General features: G+C 41.4%; 1 protein-coding gene across 1 annotated transcript in view; it reads right to left on the reverse strand.

Moving 5' to 3' along the window:
- Positions 1–1,336: 1,336 nt before the first annotated feature.
- LOC108784273 (cytochrome P450 4B1-like) overlaps positions 1,337–24,371 on the reverse strand; it is a 28,868-nt gene continuing 5,833 nt past the window's right edge. The window contains exons 2-12 of the mRNA XM_018553029.1: positions 20,799–20,943; positions 17,766–17,810; positions 16,857–16,984; positions 15,387–15,511; positions 15,126–15,277; positions 12,266–12,372; positions 9,270–9,460; positions 7,293–7,426; positions 5,576–5,640; positions 4,868–4,950; positions 1,337–1,572 (exon numbers count right to left, since the gene is read on the reverse strand). Coding sequence (XP_018408531.1) covers positions 1,395–1,572; positions 4,868–4,950; positions 5,576–5,640; positions 7,293–7,426; positions 9,270–9,460; positions 12,266–12,372; positions 15,126–15,277; positions 15,387–15,511; positions 16,857–16,984; positions 17,766–17,810; positions 20,799–20,943 — 1,353 coding nt within the window. The 3' untranslated portion in view covers positions 1,337–1,394. The remainder of the gene's footprint in view (positions 1,573–4,867; positions 4,951–5,575; positions 5,641–7,292; positions 7,427–9,269; positions 9,461–12,265; positions 12,373–15,125; positions 15,278–15,386; positions 15,512–16,856; positions 16,985–17,765; positions 17,811–20,798; positions 20,944–24,371) is intronic.

A 24,371-nucleotide genomic window follows, 5' to 3' on the forward strand; every position in this document is an offset into this window, starting at 1 on the left:
CCAAACTGTTCCCACAAAGTTGGGAGCATGAAATTGTCCAAAATGTCTTGGTATGCTGATGCCTTAAGAGTTCCCTTCACTGGAACTAAGGGGCCAAGCCCAACCCCTGAAACACAACCCCACACCATAATCCCCCCTCCACCAAACTTTACACTTGGCTCAATGCAGTTATGCAGGTACCGTTCTCCTGGCAACCGCCAAACCTAGACACATACATCGGATTGACAGACAGAGAAGTGTGATTCGTCACTCCAGTCCAGTGGCAGCGTGCTTTACACCACTGCATCCGAGGCTTTGCATTGCACTTGATGACGTAAGTCTTGGATGCACCTGCTTGGCAATAGAAACCCATTCCATGAAGCTCTGTGCACTGTTGTTGTGCCAATCTGAAGGGCCACATGAAGTTTGGAGGTCTGTAGCTATTGACTCTGCAGACAGTTGGCGACTTCTGCGCACTGTGTGCTTCAGCATGCGCTGACCCCGCTCTGTCATTTTACATGGCCTACCACTTCGTGGCTGAGTTGCTATTATTCCCGGTTGCTTCCACTTTGTTATAATACCACTAACAGTTGACTGTGGAATATTTAGTAGCAAGCAAATTTCACGGAATGCCAATGATTTGGAGGGGTGTCCCAATACTTTTGACAATATAATATACATTGCCGAGCAAAGAAACAACTTAAGAACATTACTTTTGGCATGTATCCGCACAGACTGAGTGTTCCCAGATATTAGCAGGGTGAATATGCTGTAATGAAAAAAATTTAAATAATTTGGCACAAACCGCTTCTGGGGTTTGAGGATGGCTTTGCAATAATCCATGACGTTTTAGAAGAATTTGTAAAGTGCAGACATGTTCAATGTTTGTGGTTTCGCAGTAGTGGTGAACTCTGATGACTCTAGGAGGAGAGCGGCTGCATCCCGAAGGACCCTCTAACCCACCCAGAAGTGTCAGATGTTCCATAAGAATATTTAAGATAGGAAGGTAAAAAAGGTGACATTTTATATTAAGGGCCTGATAACAGGTTCAGTGTATTACCACGTGCACATTAATGAGCCAAATTTTGCAGGTTATCATTGGTTGCAGTAGCCCATTCGATTTGCAATAGTTTGCAGCACTGCTGCAAAGAAACTCTTACGTCATGGCAATATGACTAACAAGAAACTCTCACACACATCTATCACCAACATTTAACTGTTTTGTCATGTTAATGAAGCCAGCAATTTATTAATTTTGTGGTGTCATAATGACAGGGTTACTCAGCTTGCTTTCTACAAAAGAATGTTATCAAATAATAAAAATAGCCAAATCACACATATGATTGATAATGATATGATTGTATATTACATATAAAGTACAGTGACAATACAGCACCATCACACAAATGATATTCTTAGTTTTTCTGTGGTATTTTCTTCAGATATACGTGGATACCATTTATAGATCGTAGAACTAGCTGGGGGAGTTTCTTTGGCACTTTCTCAGGGTCCGGGCTCACTTGAAATCTCTGTAACGTCAATGCGAGGGCGACTTTCATCTCATTCATAGCAAAGTTCTGTCCGATGCAGTTTCTGGAGAGTACAATGCAACAGGCATTTAATAATCAGCTATAAATGTAACCCAATAAAGAACACATACTGTACATACTGTAGTGGTGGCCATTTTGTCATGTTAGCCAATATTCTCCAGAAAGCAGCCAAAAGGGTCAAACCCCTCCCATATGACATTGACAGTTTTAGGCACCAGAAGTAGCTGTATGTACAAAGTACAGACTAATGGTCAGATTTCAGTTCCATGAATGGGAGGACACACTGCCTTCTGGGGGTATCGCTATAGTCCTACCACAGGGATTCCCTAGGCACTTAGACAGAAATATTGTATTGCTGTTAGCATAACACAATAAAAATGGGTGAGGCTGCCCCCCTCTTATGCCATCTCTGTCCTCTACGTTCTCATTTCTGACCTTTCCTGCTGCAATGACTTAGAAATGAGCCATTAGTACCCATGCCCTTTGCCGACAGGACACTAAGGACTTAGATACTCAAAAGTAGCTAGCAGCTCCACCAAATCCGCTACACTTTTTATTGTATCTACTTCGTAATGACTTTCACTGGTAACCGTGAGTGAAGAGTACTTGGTACTTCTATATATGAAGTACCATGTGACTTACTTCCCTTCCTTCCAATGACAGCACTGGTACTAGGTGATTGCTTGCTCAGACACTCATCACATGATGGGGATCCCCAATTTTTGTGACTAGTTGTGACTTGGAGCTTACTTTGCTCCCAGCAGGTGAACAGGTGAGGGAAGTACTTTTGTTAAACTGTGGCAAAGTAAAGGCTCACTTTAAATGAAGCAATAACACGTATTAAAAAACAGATAAACTGTTCCAAAAGACTATTGTACAAATAATCTCATTGTTAACCAATGAGTATCCACCTACTAGGAGAAGGAGAAACATGTATTTGAATTACAGGGGTACATAGAAACCCAGTAATTCTTAAAAAATGACCTATTCTCTCCCAAAATCACCCTCCTTATGCCTATCCTGGGAACCATCTCCAAAGCCAAAAGGTACATCTACAATTTTTACTCCTGGCAGCCTGATCCAAGAAAATTTGGAATACCCAAACTATGTTGAAATGGATCAGTGAACTTTTACATATACAACACAAGGAAGCACTGTGTCTACCTATAACATATATGCTATCTTCAGGACCACGTGGAGCATCTGGATCATTTTTTAGGCCACTAAAGACAGCTAATAATGTCTAAACACATCAAATTGAGCTATCATCAACCCTTCGATTCCCCTCCTTCCTGTTTGGGTTCTTCTTTACTCTCCTTATCCTTTCAGTCAATAAATTGCCATGCCCTGTTCAGGCCACCTTTCTATTTCCACTTCTCGCTCATTCCACATAAGCACTATACACCTTCATACCTAACCTCTCCAAACTAAAACATAGGGATGCACTACTTTGTATTCTTTCAAACTATTTGTTACTAATAATTACATCAAGTTGCAATCATTTCATGGTCATATCAATATTGTGTTTCTCAGTCTGTTCATGCCTTATTGTGATCCATATCTATTATACTCTATTTTTTACTATAGTCTGTACAATTTTCAAATGTCTTTTACTCTTTAAAAAATACCATATTCTCTGAGATGCACCCAAATTTCGGCTGCCGAAACATATTGGATGAAAATGGCACTTTTGGCAAAATGCTGAAAGTGCTATCTTTCGGCCGAGATTGCGGTCCATGCCTGGTTTCTCTCCTCTCCGCTTGATGCTGCTCTGTGTCCCCTCTGACACAGGGTAGCATCCAGCAGGGAGGAGAGAAACTGTCAGAGGAGGCCAAGCGGTGCGGGGGAGAGCGTTGTGAGCAGCAAGTGTATCACAGGAGGTCGGGGTCTCCTTCCGCACCACCAGAGCAGTGTGGGGGGCAGAGATAGCTGTCAGTTGTAACAGGAGTCTGAGTTGGCAGCGTGGGGTAGAAGTCAGCTGTCAAAATAGACTAAGCTCTCCCCCCCATAACCACCCGCTCTTAAAAAGGTTAGAAAATAATGAATTTTCAGTTTCGGCTTGATATTTTTTTTATTTTTGGTTTCAAAATTTAATTTCAGTGCACCTCTAATATTCTCTAAATCATTAAACGATTCACTAAATGATCAAATTAAATTCTGGTGACTAATGAGAATTTCAAAAAATGCATTTAGGAACTTTCAGAATTAATATAGAGCAGGGGTAGGCAAACTCCAGCCCTCCAGCTGTGGTGCATCTACAAATGCCATTATATATTGCATGACTGACAGCAACAGGCATGGCTCCCAGAGGCAAAAAGCTGGAGGACCAAAGTTTGCCTACCCCTGATACAGAGCGAGGCTCCATACCATTTTAGAACCAATTTTCAGCATAATATGCATGGTTACATGAGATGGCAGTAAATAACATATTACTTCAGATGAGAGCGGGGACCCTCGGTAAAAGATCTGGGGCATGTACATTGGGTGCCAGGGTCTGCTACCTTTACTGCTGCACAGGGGCTCCAAAGAACAGGAGCACCCAATGGTGCAATGGAGGAGGAACCCAAAGCTTCAAATGATGTATGTTTATACTGTGAAGAGATAGAATACCAAAACTCTCTGATGGCACATGGGCAGGCATATTATCTCTAACAATGGTGTATCTGAAGCAATTGGGATACATAATTCACACATGACAGTATGTAACAGGAAATCGAAGAAATGCTCAAAACAGACATCAAGAAGAAGGAGAGGCATTCAGGCAAAAGGCCATGTAAATGGGTCAATGGTTGTTAGCATTTTATAGGTGTCCAACCTAACCTGCTTTTCTTTAAAATATCCTCTAGAGTCTATGTACGCCACTGGTCTATGTGATAGAACGTTTGTAAAAACAGGAGAGAATTAATAGAACATGTGCCTGATCAAGTCATACTCACCACAATACTGCCTACAGTAGCGAAATTCAGGTTTCAAATATAATTCACTGCATTTACATTGTCTGGCACTGGTAGCCAAACATTCACTGCTTCTGTCTCTTGATATGACAATCAGCCATTAATTATAGCCAGTTAGTAGATTCGTACAACTTTCCCCTAGGATTCATACATTTCCCTAATTGGCTTCAATTGAGAAATGTTTGAATCTTGGGTGGAAGTTGTATAAATCTAGTGTGAAAACATTCAAAACTCTCCAGTGCGTGTGAAATGATGGAAAATCGACCATCAGTAACATTTTGTGATACACCTATTGTTTCTTGCCCTTAAAAGAGATGTTGGCACCTGGGAAAACTTGACAGCAATATATATAAAAGTTCCCATATTGTAAAATCAGATATATACCTTGATCCAGCTGAGAAAGGAACGAAGGCATATGAATGTCGGCCAGAGGAATTCTCTGGTGAAAATCTTAAGGGATCAAAAACCTGAAAGCAAAAAATAAATCACAATGTGTGTACCATTTTATACTTATCTCCAGCAACGTAAAATACCGAATAGGACAAAAATACAAAGTTTGGAACACTAGTTAAGAAAAAGAGCGCCTATGCAGCACAAAAATGGCAGTGTTATCACAGTTATACTTTATGTATAGCCTAAACTTTTTTTTTTTTATAGAATGTGGTGTTTTGAGTTTTAAATAAATTACTGTGGGTATCACTGGATAAAATAATGAATAACAAGAGGATAGAATAAATTACTGTGGATATCACTAGTTAAAATAATGAATCAGAAGAGGATAGAATACATTACTGTGGGTATCACTGGATAAAATAATGAATAACAAGAGGATAGAATAAATTACTGTGGATATCACTAGTTAAAATAATGAATCAGAAGAGGATAGAATACATTACTGTGGGTATCACTGGATAAAATAATGAATAACAAGAGGATAGAATAAATTACTGTGGATATCACTAGTTAAAATAATGAATCAGAAGAGGATAGAATACATTACTGTGGGTATCACTGGATAAAATAATGAATAAGAAAAGGATAGAACAATCAATACATGTTATTATTATACACACTAAAGTAGCTCAACCTTACCTCTGGATTATCCCAGATACTGGGGCATCTGTTAATGGTATATATACTCAAAAAAATCATAGAATCTGTTAGATAAAATAAGAACAAAGTTTGATACATTGTCTGTAAATCTCCGACCTGGGAGGGTAAATAATTATTATTAGATATTCATTCTTCAGTCGTGTAATGAGCCATATTCAGACAAAATACAACTTAACTTTTATTTAAAGTGCTCTTGTCACTCTGTTGTGTTGCCAATTCCTGGTTGCTGCAGGTATTCCGCACTTCCGGGTGTATGAATACCTGTTCCCCTGCCGCACACAGTGGTCCTTCCCACCACCTCATATGTCCTGTAGTGATGTATGAGCCAGTGGGAGGAACTACAGCGTGAAGTAGGAGAAACAGGTACTCACACCTGGGAGTGTAGAATACCTACAACAGCCCGAGGTCATCAGTGTAGCAGATTTTGAACACATGGGCCACTGAAAAGGTAAGTTTTCAGCATCTTGATTTTCAGGCTTTGGATATTTTACTTTATACCATGTAATGACAGGGTCGCTTTAAAGAGGAACTCCAGTTATTACCAAATTAACCCTATACTCACCAGCAGTCCTGCAGCAGTCAGCACATACCTCTCTTTAACCCTCCACACGGGTGCTAGAATGCCCTTTCGGTGTCCTCACGTCTAATGCAGATGAATGGACCAGCATTATATGTGATGACATCATCGAGGCTTAGATCACCGGAGCTCCGGGGAGAAGAGGTAGAGGGGACCAGTCAAGCAGCCAGGTGTGATCAAGTATCAGGTGAGTATATCTTCTTAACTGCTTGTTTTGGTCTACGGGCCTGGTTGTAAAGGTGCCCACACACTGTGCGATTATCGCACGATAATCGCGGGAAATCCCGCGATCGTACGATAATCGCAAAGTGTATGGCAGGCGTGCAACCGTTTTTACTGTACGGTCACACGTCTTTTGTCTAAGGAGCATGTTCGAAAACCAGCCGAAAATCTTACGATTTTCGGCTGGTTTGTGGCATGCTCAGCAGACAAATGCCGAACGGGCCGGTGTGCGCACGCGCACACTGCCCGTTCAGCATTTCGGTCATCGGAAGCCTGCCCCTCAGGGGGGCGGGCTTGCGATGATCGCAAGTACGATCTGCCTGTCCAAGATGGGCAGATCGTACCTTTTTTTAATGACTTTACAACCATCGCAAGACTGATGTCTTGCGATGGTTGTAAAGTGTATGGCCACCTTTACTCTTGCAATAATTTTGTTCATTCTTGCAGTATCTCCCTAAGAACTGTTACCAGCAATCAGAAATATCTATTAATATGTTATTTCAAGAAAAAAAATGAAAGTCAGCAAAGGAAAAATGAAAGATCTTTGGATAACACCTAACATGTAGAAGAAAGTACTGTTTTTTACCGCCTGCGAATATTAATACAAAATGAACACTGTTGTGGGAATTACTTTACATATCTGTATATTTCCTGTGGCATAGTCTAGGCACATTCAGCAGGCATAGGCTGGGAATATTTACTGTGGCATTTTCAGCTTATTCATTATGATATTCTGTCATCATACTAAGAGCAGTTAGCTGAAATGATATGGGTTTGGAAGTAACAATAAAACAATTTGATATGTTCACAGGCATGATGAGGACATATGTTCTCGGAGTGCTCTATGGGTAAACAGAACACACAATCTCAGTATATGAAGCATTTGGGATGACTGACCTTTAGCCAGGGTCCGCCCATCAGGGAAGGTGATGGTTGAGGCAAGCTGACGGGCAATTCCTGGCACTGGTGGATACAGGCGCATGCTCTCTTTAATACACATGGCGGTGTACGGCATCTTACCCAGATCCTCCCTGATCACACACAAATGTGAGACATGTTAAATGTTTAAAGCCCAAATGTTTAAACTCCTAGCAAGGGTGTGAACCAAAAAGGTGGCTCTGGCTGCAATACTCAACTCTTCCCCGGTGTTGTCCCCTGTGCTTCACCACAGTGACCTTCATTCATACACAGCAGCATTTCTCAACCTTTTTTCTGTCATGGCACCTCCTAAATGTATGCAAAATCTCGAGGTACCCCAGTCTAATGTAAATGTAACATGTAAAAAAGTAAATGTAAAGTAAAAATGAGGTGTTATATCCCCAAAATAAATTCCAGACCCTTAACCCAACAGGGGTCTGGTATGGGTTTTAAGGGGGGACCTCATCAAAGACAAAGAATGTGTCCCGCTTTACATCAAAAGCCCCCTTTAAGCAAAAAGTTTAAGGCACCCTGGTTGAGAAAGGCTGATATAGAGTGATGCACTCTGCATCATTGAGGACTGCCCTTCACTGGATAAGATCCAAAGGGTAGGAGGACCCTGCATGTCATGTGACCAGTCTAAAGAATTTTGTGAGGCAATTATAAAGAGAAAACAAAAGCTCACAGTGGGAGAGTTTCAAAACTGAGGCAATGCTGTCAATTCAGAAAGTAGTAGGCAGGACTAGATGTGGCCAGGTACTGACTGACAATCTATGAGCCTGTTAAATAACAGTGACAATGCTGATAGCCATTAGGGATGGACTTCGCGTTCGAGTCGAACCTATGTTCGACTCGAACATAGCATGTTCTAATGCTCGCCGGACGCCGAACATTATGGGATGTCTGCGGTCTGTTCGACCACGGGACATCCCACAATGCACTGCGCCGTCCGAAACGGTAATTGAATAATAGCCATGCCCCCTGCAACATTGTTTCATCCCACTGTAGTGCAAGCAGGCATGAGAGTGACAACTCTGCTCTGAATCCAGGAGCAGTGCAGCACCATTGCCACCACATAACATGATGCTGCTTTAGGTGGACTTCACTATCACCAGGTATTTGTGGGCCTTTGCAGGGAGACTAAAAGAAAACTTAAAGTGCAGATACATTTATAATAAAAAATGCTGCAGAACATATTTTATTTTAATAGGAGGCCATAGTTCTGCTTTGATATTACTAGTGGAACTTGTATCATCAACTATCCATCCTTCCCTGGTCTTATTCGAACTTTAAGAGGGCAAGGTGCAGTTTCAATTAGGGATGTTCAGATACCAGTCCAGATACCAGTGCCGATACTTGGCATTTACTAGCAGGGTTAGCAGAACTACCAGGGTTGCAGCGGTTGCAGCTGCGACTGGTCCCTGGCACTCCACCACTGTTCTGAAATCAATAGTCGATATTGTTTTAGAAAAACTGTCACATGACACTAAACAAAAATGTATCAGTACTTGTTATCTGTGAGTACTTGGACAAAGTATTGGTACTTGTACTTGGTCTGGAAAAAATGGTATCAGTTCATCCCTAATATAAATCGTGGGTTTATTGACCAACTAACGCCTTATATCTGGGATTCCTAGCTGTAAGCCTCCCATCCCAGAGTTACAAAGCCAAGTTTGGAAGTCCCAGTCTTCTGTTGCTTTCCCTGTAGTGGATAAATAGAGAATCCAACAACAAGGTGGCCCTGAGAAAGCATGTGGAGGGGTCTCCTCAACACAGTTCTGGAAAGATATCAGAAAACTGGGAGGCAATGGATATTTTAACCTTTAATCATCTGTACAGAACCTATCTTCAGGTTGTGATTGGCCGTAGATATTTATAGTTCACAGAAAACGTTTCTTTTTTTGTAGGACCTTATATTAAAACTATTCCTTGGATTTTTAAATAACATGTTCTCACCATTCTAAGGAGTCCCGACCTCCCAGCAGCTCTCTGATCTCCTCCCGACATTTTTCTTGGTGTTCGGGGTATAAAGCCATACAATATAATAGCCAGGAGATCCCGCTGCCTGTTGAATCGTGTCCCGCAAACATGAATGTGTCCACCTCTGCACGCAATTCCTCAAAAGTCAGACCCTTACCATTTTCATCCTGATAGTTTACAAAAATAACATATTAGCAAACCTTCCAATATATTGTAATAAAATCTCAGGCCAAGTCAAAAGCCCTGCCCTAGTCCATACAGGTTCCACCCTCAAGTGACCAGATATGGGTCAGGAAAGACTTCTATAAATCTGCCCACAAGGCAGATTTAGGTTGGACTTGATGGACTTATGTCTTTATTCAACCTCAAATACTATGTAACTATGTATGTAACAAGGGTTGACTTTAAACTTCTATACATCTGCCCACAAGGGTTGACTTTAAACTTCAAATTCAGAGAGAATTCAAATGCAACATTTGAGTGAAGTTAAAGTGACATTAAACCCTCAGATTTTTTTACATAAAACAATACTGTAATGTGTGCCTTACTGTAATCCATGGTTGTTTCCCTTCTCTTTGCTTCTCTTCCTTTTAAATCTGTATCTCTTCTCGTGCTGGGCAGAACTTCTGTTTTGCCGCAGACTGCCTTGTCTCTGGAATGGATATATGGTGTCTGTGTTTTGGTTTGTAACCTGAGCCAGCACTACAGGAAGAGGCCCTGAGCTGCAAAGGGAAGTTCTCCCCCAGCATGAGAAGACATGAGGATTTAAAAGGAAGAGCAGCAAAGAGAAGAAGATCTTTTATTGAAGGCGCCATTTTATTCACAATGCACTGTATTTGTAAATATGCATACAGTGTGGAAAATAATTATTTGATCCCCTGCAGATTTTGCACGTTTTGCACCGTGGGAGGGGGTTGGGGGGTGCAAATAGCGGGTTTTACCTAGGGTGCAAAATAATCTAGCACCGGCCCTGCATGATGGGAGCAAGCAAGAGACTGGCTATAGTGAGGAAGCAACTCCATAGAAAAAAGTAAGTGGTCTGTTAGTGATATTGTCACTTGGCACTTGTCAATCTTGTGACATTTGCCTTAGGAAAAGTTCTTTCTTCTTTCCTGTCCCAGTTATAACTTTATGACCATGACAACCGTTATCAATGAGGCCAAAGGCAGAAAAAAAGTCTGACAGGTTCTAACCCCTTGACACTATACACTAAAATAAAAAATATATGGGATTACACTTTAAATGCATTTTTGTGTGTTCTTTACTTTATGAGATTCCAGAAAACATTTTATATAATTCATAATATCTAAAATAATTGTGGATAGTAAATATTATTGCCTTTAAGCAGAACTCCAGGTAAAAATGTTATTAACCCTTGCAGTGGAGCTACCCCTGCACTTCAAGGGATAAGTGCTCATTTTTGCCTACGGATAAAAATAACAAAGCCATACTCACCTGATTGTCCGAGCTGGCCGGCTGTCACAGCACCCCCTCCAACCTGTCTCCTCTTCCTCTGCTGCAGAGATGGTATGTCCCTCAAAGTCCTCACGTCCTATGCTCTGTGTATAAAACGTGATGACTCGGGGACCTGAGACCACTGCAGTGGAATTGGCGGGAGGCTCCTGGGACTGGTTTAAGAGCAAGCTGGCTTGGAGGAACGGATGAGTTTAACTTATTTATTTTATTTTTTTTGTAATTTTTCTTTAGTATTAGATGAATTGAAAAAGTACAGGCAACAACATGACATCTCCTTTGTAAAGCAGAAAAAAGAAGAAAATATACAAATCAGTAAAATCAAAAAAGGTAAGACTTGCCTACAGAAGAGCATGAAGGGATAACAGAAAGTGAGAAGCAGATAGAGGAGAGGAAGAACATATAAAATATGTAGGGAACATCAGAAGGACCAGAAGAAAGATAGAAAATAGGGATAGAGGAAGGCACTGGGAAGTCACGTCCACGCGGATCTGGCCGCCACAGCCCTTAACCGCAGGGTAAGGCCACACCAGCGACCCCCCGAAAGGGTTAATACATTTTTTACCTGGAGTTCTGCTTTAAGCTAGCCATACTTGAATAGATTTCTCTTATTGAGCCCCGGGGCTGGACATGGATAGAGGAATATCCCCTATCGCCTATTGTATTCAAGAAGCCGGCACCCAAAGCCGTCTGAATACATGAACATGTCTGACTGGATGCAGACGTTGTTTAGCCAACATTTTTTTACCCGGCCCACTGGATTTCTCGAATGATGTTTATGTTGCTGACAGAGCCACCCATGGCTCGAATTTTGGCTGATTTAGCAGGAATCGGCCCAAATCTAAGCAGTGTATAGTTCGCTTTAGTGTGAGGAGTGAGGACCAGTAAACACCAAAACAAAAAAATACATATCATATGCATTATGTGAAAGAGTTTCTTATGATGCTTATTATTATGCTTAGTAAAAGTTCCCCAAAACTGACCACAAATTGACCTTTATGTTACTTTACCTTGCAACCTATTACTAAAGCATATTGTTAGCTGCTATTGTGGGGTAAAGGAGACAAATAAATGACAAATGGCAGTTTTCTTTTATAGGGTTTCTGGGAAGAAAGGCAAGTGCGGGTTCGATAACCCTATCTTCACAATCGGAAAATGCTCCTCAACTGATTTCTATATAGCAATGTGCCTTCAATATGTCCTGAGATATTCACCAAGAACAAAAAAGCAGGTCAGCAAAGTCCGATGCCCTTATCTCCACACTTCTTCCTCAAAGGTTTGAGGCAAGAGGGTTAGCATTACAGCCTATACATTTTTGCAGTATGGAAAGTCAAAAAGGGCAGCCCACCTTTCTTGGGAGAGGTTTCCTAAGAAAGAATTTTATTTTGATAATCTACTAAAATTTTACATATGTATCCTTGGATATTGTTAAAACCTTTGTTACAGGAACCATGGGATGAGAATGGTATCAAATGGTTCTTTCAGCTTGGATTTAATACCTTGGCAAACAGAAGAATATCAAGAAAGTCCAAGTGTCTCTTCTGCTTGATCTTCTCCAGCTCAGAATCCTCTTTAAGAGATTCTTGCCGCTTCTTGATCACATTTTCTGTATTGGATAAAACATGTTACAGCTGTTATTTCAATTAATATAAGTTCATGATGTTATAACATATGTGTTGTTAAAGTCATTTTTGAAAAAAAAAAATGTGGATATATCATAATATTAGAACAAAACAAAGTTGAATTGAGACGGAATCATTAGTGTAGAAGTTCGAGTGGAGATACAGTAAGTATAAGTAACACAAGTCGGTGCCCATATTTGGGTCAAACTTTATATGTACGCACAAGCTTCAGGCCTCGGAGAATGCGCCAATTAAAGGCAGTAACCCGTGGAAGATTCTATATTTCTGCCCTCAAAAGTATTTTATTTTATTATAAATTAAAAGTATAAATTAAAATTGCATATAAAATATTTTTCTATCCAATCCGTGACGGGTCATGTATAGGTTGTATGTACAATTTCTATAAATGTCCCCATATATATACCCTCAACTACCCACTGATCAGCAAGATTATTATTATAATTTTTAATTATTAATATTATTATTATTAGGGATACACCAATAGCGCTTTTTCCGTATAGAGTATGAGTATCTTTTTTTTCGGTACTTGCCGATACCGAGTACCGGTGCCATGTGCCCCGATTATCAGGAAGTCACCTGTCACACGGCTTCCTGATTGCCTGTTTCCTAGCCAATTAGGAAGCCGTGCAGCACGTCATGACCCGTCTCCCTAGCAACAAGTGAAGCCGGATTCATAACCCACCTCCCGGCTTCCTTTCCATCCCGCTCCATGCTCCCTCGGCACTGCCTGTCAGAGGGTGATCTCCCTCTGACTGGAAGTTCCATTTTTCAGAGGTATGTATCGGAGCTTTTGGATGAATACCAGTACTCTCCCAATTACTCGGTATCGATACCGATACCAGTATCGGTGCATCCCTAATTATTATCATTATTATTATTATACAGGATTTATATGGTGCCAACAGTTTACGCGGTGCTTTACAAAATGGATGGAGAAAGTACAGTTATAGGAGGGGCCTAATTGTGAGAGCTCACAATCTAGTAGGAGGGGATAACAATTGTTACAATTCTGAAACAATTCATCATTTTTGTTCGATAGCAGCTGTTTCTTGCAGTGGGATAGTGTACATTTCAAAGAGGTTCCCATTTCTTGAATCTTCTTCTTCAGGAGATATGGGAGATATATCAATGAGGTGTGCAACCACCCATATGCTGCATATACCTCTGACTAATTCACATTCAGAAGGGGACACATGAATATTCCCATTGAAAGATTTCCTCTTACTTCTTATTTTTGGGTCAACTCTCAAATTTGGTTTGGTTTTCTCCTCACTTGACTGCTGAGAATCATAGTTAAACACTTATTTTACATTGAAACTACTTTTGTTACCTTGTTGTTGCTGCCCTCCCACTGCCAATGAATACTAGACAAAATAACTTTGTTGGAAGGGCAAGGCCACAGCTTTATTGACGTATTATCATCATATAAAACATAACCCTTTTCTGTTTACCTTAAATCGTGCCATTCACGGATAAACTGTGAGCATGCAAACATCATGACTTTATAACACAATGCAGAAAATCTGTCTTCACCATCAGTTCTAGACAGATGTCCAACCATCAAAGAATAAGCTATCCCCCAATAAATAATTGATTGCGCCCCCTTATACAGGAGGGCAGTGGCGTCACAAGGGGGGTGCGGCCTGCACCCGGGTGACACCATTGGAGGGGATACCCCAAAATGACTCACAGTCATTTTGGGGTCACCCCCCTCTGAAAAGTCGGGCACTCGGTCCTGGACCGAACGCCCGACAGTATCAGGAGAGAGGAGGGGACCCGGCGGCAGACCTTATCCCACCGGGTGACTGTCCCCTCCTCTCTCTGCCGGCGTCCATCACCAAGATGGCCGCCGGCAGGTATCAGAATACTGCCGCGTGTGCGCGATTACGTCATCGCACATGGTGACTCACGCGCATGCGCAGTGACGTCTTGGCGGGGTGACACTCGGTTGCCGCTCCGGGCGTCACCCAGCCTCGGGACGCCCCTGCAGGAGGGGTCCATTTTACTGACCACATCCTCACTGCATGATTCCAGCAGTCAAAGCTCCTTCTCCTTACAGGTCACGGGATCTGCCATTCCCAGTTTCACTTTCTCAGTGACCATGGTCACCAATACAAACAGAGGGGACACAAAAAAAGTAACAAAGGGTCTAACCTTTCACCGCTCTATCAAAAATTTAAAAAAGTGTTTTGCCTAGACATACACTTGAAGGCAACATTTTATAAGCAAATATGGAGCCAATTTTCTTCTTGTGGCCATGTCCATGGAGGTTGGCCACACTTCTATGGATTAAACTTCTCAATAATATTTGCAGCTGTAGTCACAGGAACATGAAGTTGCTTTCAGATGATGTTATAGACTTTACCTTTGACACGCTGTTTACAATTTTCTTTTTGATTTCCCTAGAGAACTCTTACCTTTGCTTTCTTTGGTCCATGTTCAGTGTGGTTGACATGATAATACCAAACGTCAGAGTGATAATGTCAGGGACCAGAACACCTCCTGGTGGCGCTAGAGCAGATCCTGCATTTCCGCTAGAGCAGATCCTGCAACACCTGCTCACCTGCAGGTGTCTCCAGGCAGCCAGTGGTTGTCAGGGACGTGAGCGCCTCCAGGTGGCACTGTGACTGTGGAACCAGGACCTGCAGCTCCAGGCTCACCTGCAGGTGTCTCTGCAAATAGGCACCATCTGTAGCATTCACAAGTCGACACTTACCTGTGTGTCCATGAACTATTTTTAGTGCCTTCCGGAAGCGGTACCCATGAGGGCTCAGGTAAAAGATGAGATCATTATGGTAGGGGAAGAAGCGGAATCGGTGATTTATCAGATCGGCAAGCTCATATACAGCCTTGATGTATTCACTCTCACTGTAAGGAGACAAAATGAGAATGTCTATGGCGCCGTGAAGTAATCTCTTTCAGCCATCAGGAGCCCTCATAGCAAAATGAAATTTAATAGCCCTCAGAACATACTGACCTGTCATACTGGCAGTTGCTTTGGTTACTGAAGGCACATTGCATGAGGATGTCCAGTGTCATGAGGCTGACATGCTGGAACAGTTCTATAGACTTCTTTTCGGAGGCTAGATGCTCCCATTTGTCCTAGTAAAGGTCATGGAAGAAAGATTATATTAATGCCATCTATTTTTTGGGGAGAATAAAAACTTCTATCTGGTTTTTATTGTTGCCTGGTGAGATTTTCCTGTCCCTGTGATTCCAGGACAAGAAATGGAAAGTACCGTTGTCACCAGAACAGGAAGGCACAGACAACAATAAAAAGAGGGTCAGTTCTAACACTTCTTCACTCTATTTTTTTATCCTGTTCTGAAAGCAAGTGAGGGAAAATCCCACCGTTAGGGACACAGCAATGCAACCCTGACAGAAACTATAACCATTCCCAATACAACATAAAAATATTTTGGGTGTTGTTGGGCTTTACTTAAGTTCTGTTACTTTTAAAGTAAACTATTTATAACAGAAGCATGGGATTTTCCATACGTCTTGTCCCTCCCCCAGCCTGTGACTGGACAGCGAAAGAAAAAGCAGCTGACTGATGAGCTCATCTCTCTGTCACTCTGCTTGCTCCTTGCCAGCATGTTCCTGGTTAGTAGACATGTACACTACCAAAAAATTTGTTTAGTTTCGTTTCGTTCTGGTTCAGATTTTGTGTTATTTCGTGTTTCAGGATTCGGGTGTGAAAGTCAATTCGGATTCGGACAAAATTCGTTAGCGTTAGTTCGTTCGGACGTTCGTTTCTTATTCGTTTCGTTCGTTTGCAGCAAAGTGACATTTGAGGGGGAAAAATGTTTTTCTCCTTCTCTAATGTCACTTTGCTCCAACGAACAAATGAACAAACGAACGCACGAAACGAATAACGAAAACGAAACGAACATTCGAGCGAACTACCGCTAACGAAGTTCGGAAATTCGCATTCGTTTGCATTCGTTATATCTGTAATTCGGAATTTGGATACATCCGAATGTCCGAATTTCCGAAAATTCGTCCGAAATTCGTCCGCACATGTCTACTGGTTAGCACATAAGCACTGCAGCAGAACTGATTGGGTATGGAATAAGGGGTACAAGGAACCAATCTGAGTTTTGCAAAAGGCCGATACCAAGTTAAATACACTGCTTGCATTTAAAAAAATAAATGTAATCATATATTAATTGTTACATAGTGGAATTAATTTGTATCTTTTATATCTGCCTGAAGTTCTGCTTTAACTTATTGCATATCGTGTTCTGGGTCACCGACTCAAAGAATTTAAACTATTAGATTAGCATTACAGCCAGGGAACTATCATTTTTAGAAGGAGAGGTCAGCAATGGCAGCATTTGGTCATTCATTACAGGTCAGTTTCCCCATTTGGGAAAATGGTGGACAGCTCCTCACTTGCTCACCCTCTACAAGGACAGTCTGCATCCTAACACTGATTGCTCCTTACCAGCATCACATTAACGCTGTCTGACATCACTTTCACATATGGCTTCAGAACATCATAATGGAACCCCGGGGTCATCAGCTTGCGGCGCTGGTACCATTTTTCACCAGACAATATCACTATCCCTCTCCCTGCACAATGAAACACAGTAGAAGGATGTGAGCAAACGATGCATAACAAACAAATGTTAAATGTGCATGTTCAATACATACCAAACTGAAATTTCAGACTCAGTTGAGCTGAATAATCCACTGGCTCCTTTGATGTCTAAGAATGTTCGTGGCAAAATCTCCTCAATGCACCTTTCCAGATACTTCTCCCTGTATAGCTACTTGCTGCACATTTCTGTCTCATGATAAGCAAATAAATACAGTCCTCTCATACCAACTCATTCTAAGTGCTGGGGTTGGCAAAACAAGATACTGTTTTGTGTGGTAAAGAGCTGGTCATAGCACTTAGGGCACCAGAGCTCGTGGCCCTACAGGGTCCTGTGATGGAAACCTGGCTGATTATAGGTCTAAGCTTGCCTCTATCTCTACCATAGTCTCATGCTTCCAGCTGCATTGTCACCGAATGCAACATAAAAGTTCAACAAAAAGAATAAGAATCAGCCGGTGGGTGTAGCTAGGAATCCTGGTGCAAAGATGTCACCACGGAAGTCTTTGACTTTGAGAGATATAAGAATTTGGTGCGATGGATGTATGTATTCATTAAATATCATTTTTGGGATATAGAGATTGTTGTAAGTGTCATCTGCCAATAATTAGCAAACATGAAGGTACAGAAGGTTAAGCTATAGGAGGAGAAAATGATAAGTACAGGTATGCAGATGCTAATCTTACAATACATGATGATACATACATGTAAGCAGAGCTTAATCTTACAATAATTCATAAGAGAGTTGTTACATACCAATCCATGGGGTGATCAAGTAATAGGCAAAGTCATCCTTTGGATCTGTAAGAAAAAATATAGAGCGTGATAGTTCTGTGTACAGGTCATACGGAGCACTGAAAGGATTCAGACACCCTATTTGGGGTACAAGATGGCAGACCCTAATATAAATTAAACAGAAACTAAAGTTGTATTTTTGCATGTCTTTCCAAGTCCATCAAAGACATGTAGCGCCTCTTACCTTAACCACCCATCAAAGACACTGAGGGGAATTTATCAAAATTGGAGCAGACAAAATCTGGAGCAGCTGTGCATGGCAACCAATCAGTTTGCCTCTTCAGTTTGTTTGGTTAAGATATGAAAATGAAAGAGAGAAGCTGATTGGTTGCCGTGCACAGCTGCTCCAGATTTTGTCTGCTCCAGTTTTGATAAATCCCCTTCATGGTTTAGATCTTTTTATTTATATCATCTTTATGTCTGTGAAGGTTCTCATTCATCCAGGTCATGGTATATCTGTAAAAAATAAGTCAAGGCAACTGGACTTGCTGTATTTTTCGTGAAGACGTTTCACTGGTCATCCAACCAGCTTTCTCAATTCAGAATGACTTGTACAAATCATTCTTTGTACAAGTCATTCTGAATTGAGAAAGCTGGTTGAATGACCCGTGAAACGTCTTCACGAAAAATACAGCAAGTCCAGTTGCCTTGACTTATTTTTTACAGATATATAATCTTTAGTTTTATTTCAGAAGGCCGAGGTACAAGGATTGTAGTTTTATTTCAGAAGGTCAAGGTAAAAGGATTGTAGTTTTATTTCAGAAGGTCAAGGTACAAGTATTGTAGTTTTATTTCAGAAGGTCAAGGTACAAGGATTGTAATACATGAAGAGTAGAAGTAAGTACCGTTTAATCCATTTCTTGGAGTTCATTGAGAGACACAAGATTCAGAAACATTTGGGTTATACTACCACCTTTAAGTAGAATTGGACAGTGGCAAACAAATAAACAGTGACCAGCTTGGTATAATCCATCCCACTCCTAGCATGCCGTGCCGAGAACAAGGTCATAAACACGGAGGGTTGGGACCTGAGTTCCTCAGTAAACTCCAAGAAACTGAAATCTTATGATAAGTACAAAAATCCTTTTTTATTTTTTGTTCATTGAGCGACACAGGATTCAGAGATATTTAGGACATCCAGAAGCAATCCACTCAAAATGGCATCTGTGATTCAAAATGGCTTCAAGGTATAGAATATAAGGTTTGGCATATACATATATTCATATACTCATTTTAACCTTTGACATATGTGCTTTATTTTCATGAAACCTCTGCAAAAATGGGGCTTAAAACACGGTGACAAGTTATAGAATATGTAAAGTTCCAGACAAGTTTTGATCAAATCAAATTCACAAACATCAGATTATCAAGACTATTAAAAAAAGAAAGAAATCTGCTTGATGTATTTATGAAGCACAAGAACACCCATCTTATAAAAAGAACTGTGTGTGTTCATTTCAAGTGAAGACTAAACTTTTGCATAAATGTCTTTCTTAGACGTTTATGGGGTTACTCATTTAGCTGCCATACATCGGCTGCCTTTGGTCAGCTGAACATGTTGTGGTCCCCCAAAAGGCCGCAGCAAGCGCAGCCAAATCATTTAAAAAATGATTTGACCAGACCATGCCTCTTCCAGACTGGATCTCACTGGGCCCCCCTCAGCCTTAGGCCCTGGTGAAGCCTCACTAGCAGTCGGTCCGCCCCTGGCTTCCTGGTTTTTTAACCTCCCTGGCGGTATTCCCGAGTGTAGCTCGAGGTTACTTTTCCATACCATAAGCGGTAACCCCGAGCTACACTCGGGAAAGCCGCATAGCATTTACTCACCTTGTCCCTCGAGCCGTGCTGTGTTCTGCGGCCGATGCCGTCTTCCGGGTTCCGTTGCTTGTGAGCGTACGCGTCGCAGGGGGGCGAATCCGGCGGGATATTTTTAAAAAACGACAAAAAAAACGACAAAGACGAAAAAATTTCGAAAAAAAAAATAGACCAAAAAATGACATGAAGAAAAATAAAAATCATACCGCCAGGGAGGTTAACATTATGGGCATTACTGAGTTGGAGAGGCCCCTGTCCCTCAAGACCTGAGTTTCAACAACCATACCATTGGAGCCGGCGACCAGGAGTCTGTTCATTTCAGATTAACATATCCACCTGGGGCAGTCCAAAGCTATGAAAATCACTGGAATGCCCTCTATCTCCATCTTGTGAAGCATCCTTGATCTCTACAGAGGTCATTAAATCTCTATGATGAAGGGAAGCTATGACAGACCTGGGGGATTACATACAAAACTTATGGGACCAAATGAAGACATTTAGGGACTTGAGATCCAAGATGGGGCGAATGTTCCCTTTCAGTTTTGGAACTGTGAAAAGGGTTGAATAATATCCTTGAAATCTTTCTGATACAGGAACTGGGGTGATAACCTCTTGTTCCAAAAGACCATCCGAATGGTGACATAGGAAAGTTGGAAGACATGCAGCAAGTAAGGGGTTGGCAGCAGAACTTTAGATTGTTGCCCGTTAAACCATCTCACATACCCATGCATATGAGATGCTGTCTCTCCATATGTCCCCAAAGGCTAACACACATCCCCACACTTTCCATGCATAAAAATGCAGACATACCAATGTAAATGTACGGTGTGAATGAGGCACATAAAGAACAATTATTTTCAAAGCAACCCACGTTAACCTTTCCAAATCCTTAAGGCGTATTCATGTTTGTCCACTTTCATGCAACTTGTGAATGAAAGTGGACGACCAAAACTAATGCATTGCGCTGCATAAAATGCATTACAAATAGAAATCTCATTTTTTCCTATGTAGCTGGTTCACATCTATGCACTGCAGTTTAGTATATGAGGGAAGGGTAAATTCTCACGTATGCACGGGGGTTACCACACATGCTGCATGCATAGAGAGCAGTGTGAATCCAGCCTTATTGCATAACAGGTTATCATTTGTAATGCTTTAACAAAAAACAAAACACCTTCTTACCTTGTCTGGTTAGAATGGCCCTTGCATATTCTGGATGACAGACAAAGAGAGCAGCCAAGTATCTTCCAAACCACAGGGAATACGCATATTCAAATTTTCTCCCGTAACTAGCCAAATTGTCCAGATCTGTGCCATCTTGTTTCAGCTGTAAACAAACAAATAAAATACATTTATGATGATGGAGAAAATATGGTATGAAACAAAATCAACTCCAATGTGTTACATCATGCCAGCCTGACCAATGAAGAGGTCTAAGATGCTGAACCCAAAAGGAGACCTGGTGACCAGCACTGCGCTGGAGGGGATCACTTACAAGGTAAGTGACCCGTAATGTGCTCCAGAGGGCTTTTTTTTTTACTGCTCAACTTCTGCTTGAAGATAAAGTAGAACATATATCTTTTCTTATTTTGTGTTGTTGTTTTTTTTTTACCGCGCAATTAAAAAAGCAAATAAAACAAATATTTAAAAAATGTATGGCTTTAAGAAGTAGAAATAAACAAAAAATCATCAGGGAAATATTAGTTGAGTGGAGAAGGGGAACAATTAGTTAATTACGCAGGTTTAAAAATGACGTGCGTCCGTGAAACGGCAACAAAATTCAGTACCGCAAATTGTCCATAGACGACGCCTTTAAAAGTCCCTACAGGTCATCAATTTGGAGATACACATGAATATTGGCCCCAAAAAGTGATCGTCGTTTTCATACGTAGGTGCACCCGCTGCGTTTTTACAAGAATGCGTCTGCACGCGCGCTCTCGGAGGACTTTCAAAATTGGAGTGTATGGCCGTTCCAGGTGCTTAACTTGACGCATTTTAAAGTGATCCTCGCTTCTAAGGGAACTAGGATCACTCAGAAATGTGTCAGATTATGTTTTTAAATTGGAGCTTCATTTTTCTTCATGATTGTGGATTCTACTCTCTACTAGACATGTGCATTCGGATGTACCGGCAAATCAACGGAATTCAGTTGATTCAGTAGTTTGTCCGAATCCGGAAAAAACTAATTTATTATATGCCCGAATATACTAAAACTATATTCGCGCATACATAAATGTGTTTTCAGAACTGCCGCTCGTACTACAGTTTCAGTGTGCGGTTTCGGAGGCTCATTGCCTCCGAATCCGAAACAACATAAACATGTGTTTCCTTTGATGAAACGAATAAAAATGTATTTCGTTTTCATTTGCTTCGTCCGAAAATGAATTTATTTGCCGTGCACATATCTACTCTCTATTCAGTTGCGCAGGCATTATTTTATCAAGTCCTATTGCCCTCATCTTTAACCCACACAACTATCTGATCTGGTAAATCTTTCCATACAAGTGTGATACACGGATATACCTAGATGTACTTCCATCCTATTCAACAGTATTACTATCTGTACACAGCACACTAGCAGTCTGCACAGAGGTGAACTCGCCCCAACATTTCTGCTTTATCAGCTTGTATGCTGTGATTGCACTTAGGTGTTCTCTCAGTTAAGTGAGAAGGGGAGCAATAATCATCTTGGATTCTTTCACTTTGTTATTTTAGCTCCCTAGACAAAATGAGCACTTAACCCTTGCAGTAGCCCCACTGCAAGGGTTACGATTTCATTTGTCTGGATTTCTGCTTTAAGACTGGATCTACGGATATACCTAGAGGAGCCCTTGTGCCATGTTTGTGTTTCCAGTGTTTTTAAACCCCTTTGTGGGATTGTGGCTGCCCAGAAGATATATTGCTGTGAACCAGAGGCGCAACTAGGAACCCCAGGGCCCTGGTGCAAAAAACCATGAAGGTCCCCCCACTCCACCCCCCATAAAAAATTTTTGGTGCCTTGGCAGTTAAACATGGACAAGCAGGCTGCATACAAGTATATGCTGTATAGCAGCTGAAATAACTTGTACAAAGCGGCTTCTCTGCTTTACATTTAGCCCTGCTTCAGCAGTAAATGTAGAAAAAAAATCCCGGTCCCTTTAGACCGCCCCCCCCCCAAGTGGTGGAACATCAGGGCCCAGTTGCAAGTGCACCCGCTGTGACCCTGGTAGTTCTGCCAGCGCTGTGAACTAAGAACCTATGACTGACCAACCCGTGCTTCCCTTGTTTTTACAGGAGTTTTGGTTTTGTCTGTAGTTTAGCAAACAACTGGGCATGGCTGACCCTGTGGGGTCTATTTATAGACAATTCACAATGCACAATTCTGTAAACATTTAGTCTGTGCGAATATATGCCAAAACAAATGTTCTGTAATTTTTTTTCTTTACAAATGGAATACATTTTTGAATGTTTTTCTGTAATGTCACATTGTGTCCACTAGCTGGAGCTAAAAGCATATACTAAATATGTATTTATTTTCTTTGCTCCTCATCGCCATCAAGTGGCCATAAGACAATATTACATAAAAAAATAAAAACGAAAATACATTCCCTTGTAAAGAAACAACTAAAGAACATTCATTTTGGCATATATCCGCACAGAATGAAGGTTCACAGATATTTGTAGGGCTGTTAGTTTATAAAAAAACCCCTATGTTTTGTAATGTACACCCACAAAAGGAAATGTTTCTGTACTTCCAGGGTCTTTTAAAAGGGATGAAACATGGAGAAATGTGCATGTATTGCAGATATGTACTACATCGTTTATTTTTTTCTACTTTTGGCTTGAAGTGTATTTAAAGGCAAACTTTTTTTTTTTAGTTTCAGATACAGTATGGAAGAAATAATACTCCTATCAAATATTTTTTTTTTCTGTCTGTCCCCTATTGAAGAGATTTTCTTTCACTTCCTTTCCTGTAGACCTGAAAGGAAATTAAAGGAAATCTCTCCAAGTGAACCCTGATGCAAATAAGACCCCCAGCCTGCAGACCCCCACAACCACTGGTTAGGGTATTGGGGAAGAGGCCCTTGCCCCCATGGGGACACCCTCCCAATGCCGAGGGCACGTGGCCTAGCATGGCGGGGGGGCACTCAATTGTGTGTCCCCCCTTTCCTGCCTTGCCGGGCCTGTGCTTGGATCAAGGGTCTGGTTGGAGTTTTAGGGGGGTTCCACGGTTTCTTTTACAATTTTTGGGGGGTGGGGTTCCCCCTTATAATTCCCACCAGACCTAAAGGGTAGGTGACATCGCTCTAAAAGCTTAATCTCAGCGCACTCTGAAAACGGCACTTAGAAAAAAAGGCACCAGAATAAAAGCATTAGCAACTATTCCTCATAACGACTGCAAGTAAATCTCTTTCCTACAACTTGCTTTCCTTCTCCTATTCTGCTTCTATATCCCTCCTCTCTTTAACAAGCTTTCTCCTCCTCTCCTTCTCACAGTACATCAACATCTGTTCATCCTGAACCCACATGCTGGCAGAGCCTCAAGGACTACCCCCGCTCCTGTCCTTTCCCTATTTCTGCACCCATCAACTTCTGTTTATCCTAAACCCACATTTAGGGCAAAGCCTCCAAACCTTAGAGCAGGGGTAACCAAACTCCGGCCCTCCAGCTGTGGTGAAACTACAAATCCCATGATGCATCTCTGTCCAGGAGTCATGTCTGTGGCTGTGAGTATCTTGCAATGCCTCATGGGATTTGTAGTTCCACCACAGCTGG

The sequence above is a fragment of the Nanorana parkeri genome, unplaced genomic scaffold (genome assembly GCF_000935625.1).
Source record: "Nanorana parkeri isolate BGI_ZX_2015 unplaced genomic scaffold, ASM93562v1 scaffold106, whole genome shotgun sequence".
Classification (NCBI taxonomy): domain Eukaryota; kingdom Metazoa; phylum Chordata; class Amphibia; order Anura; family Dicroglossidae; genus Nanorana; species Nanorana parkeri.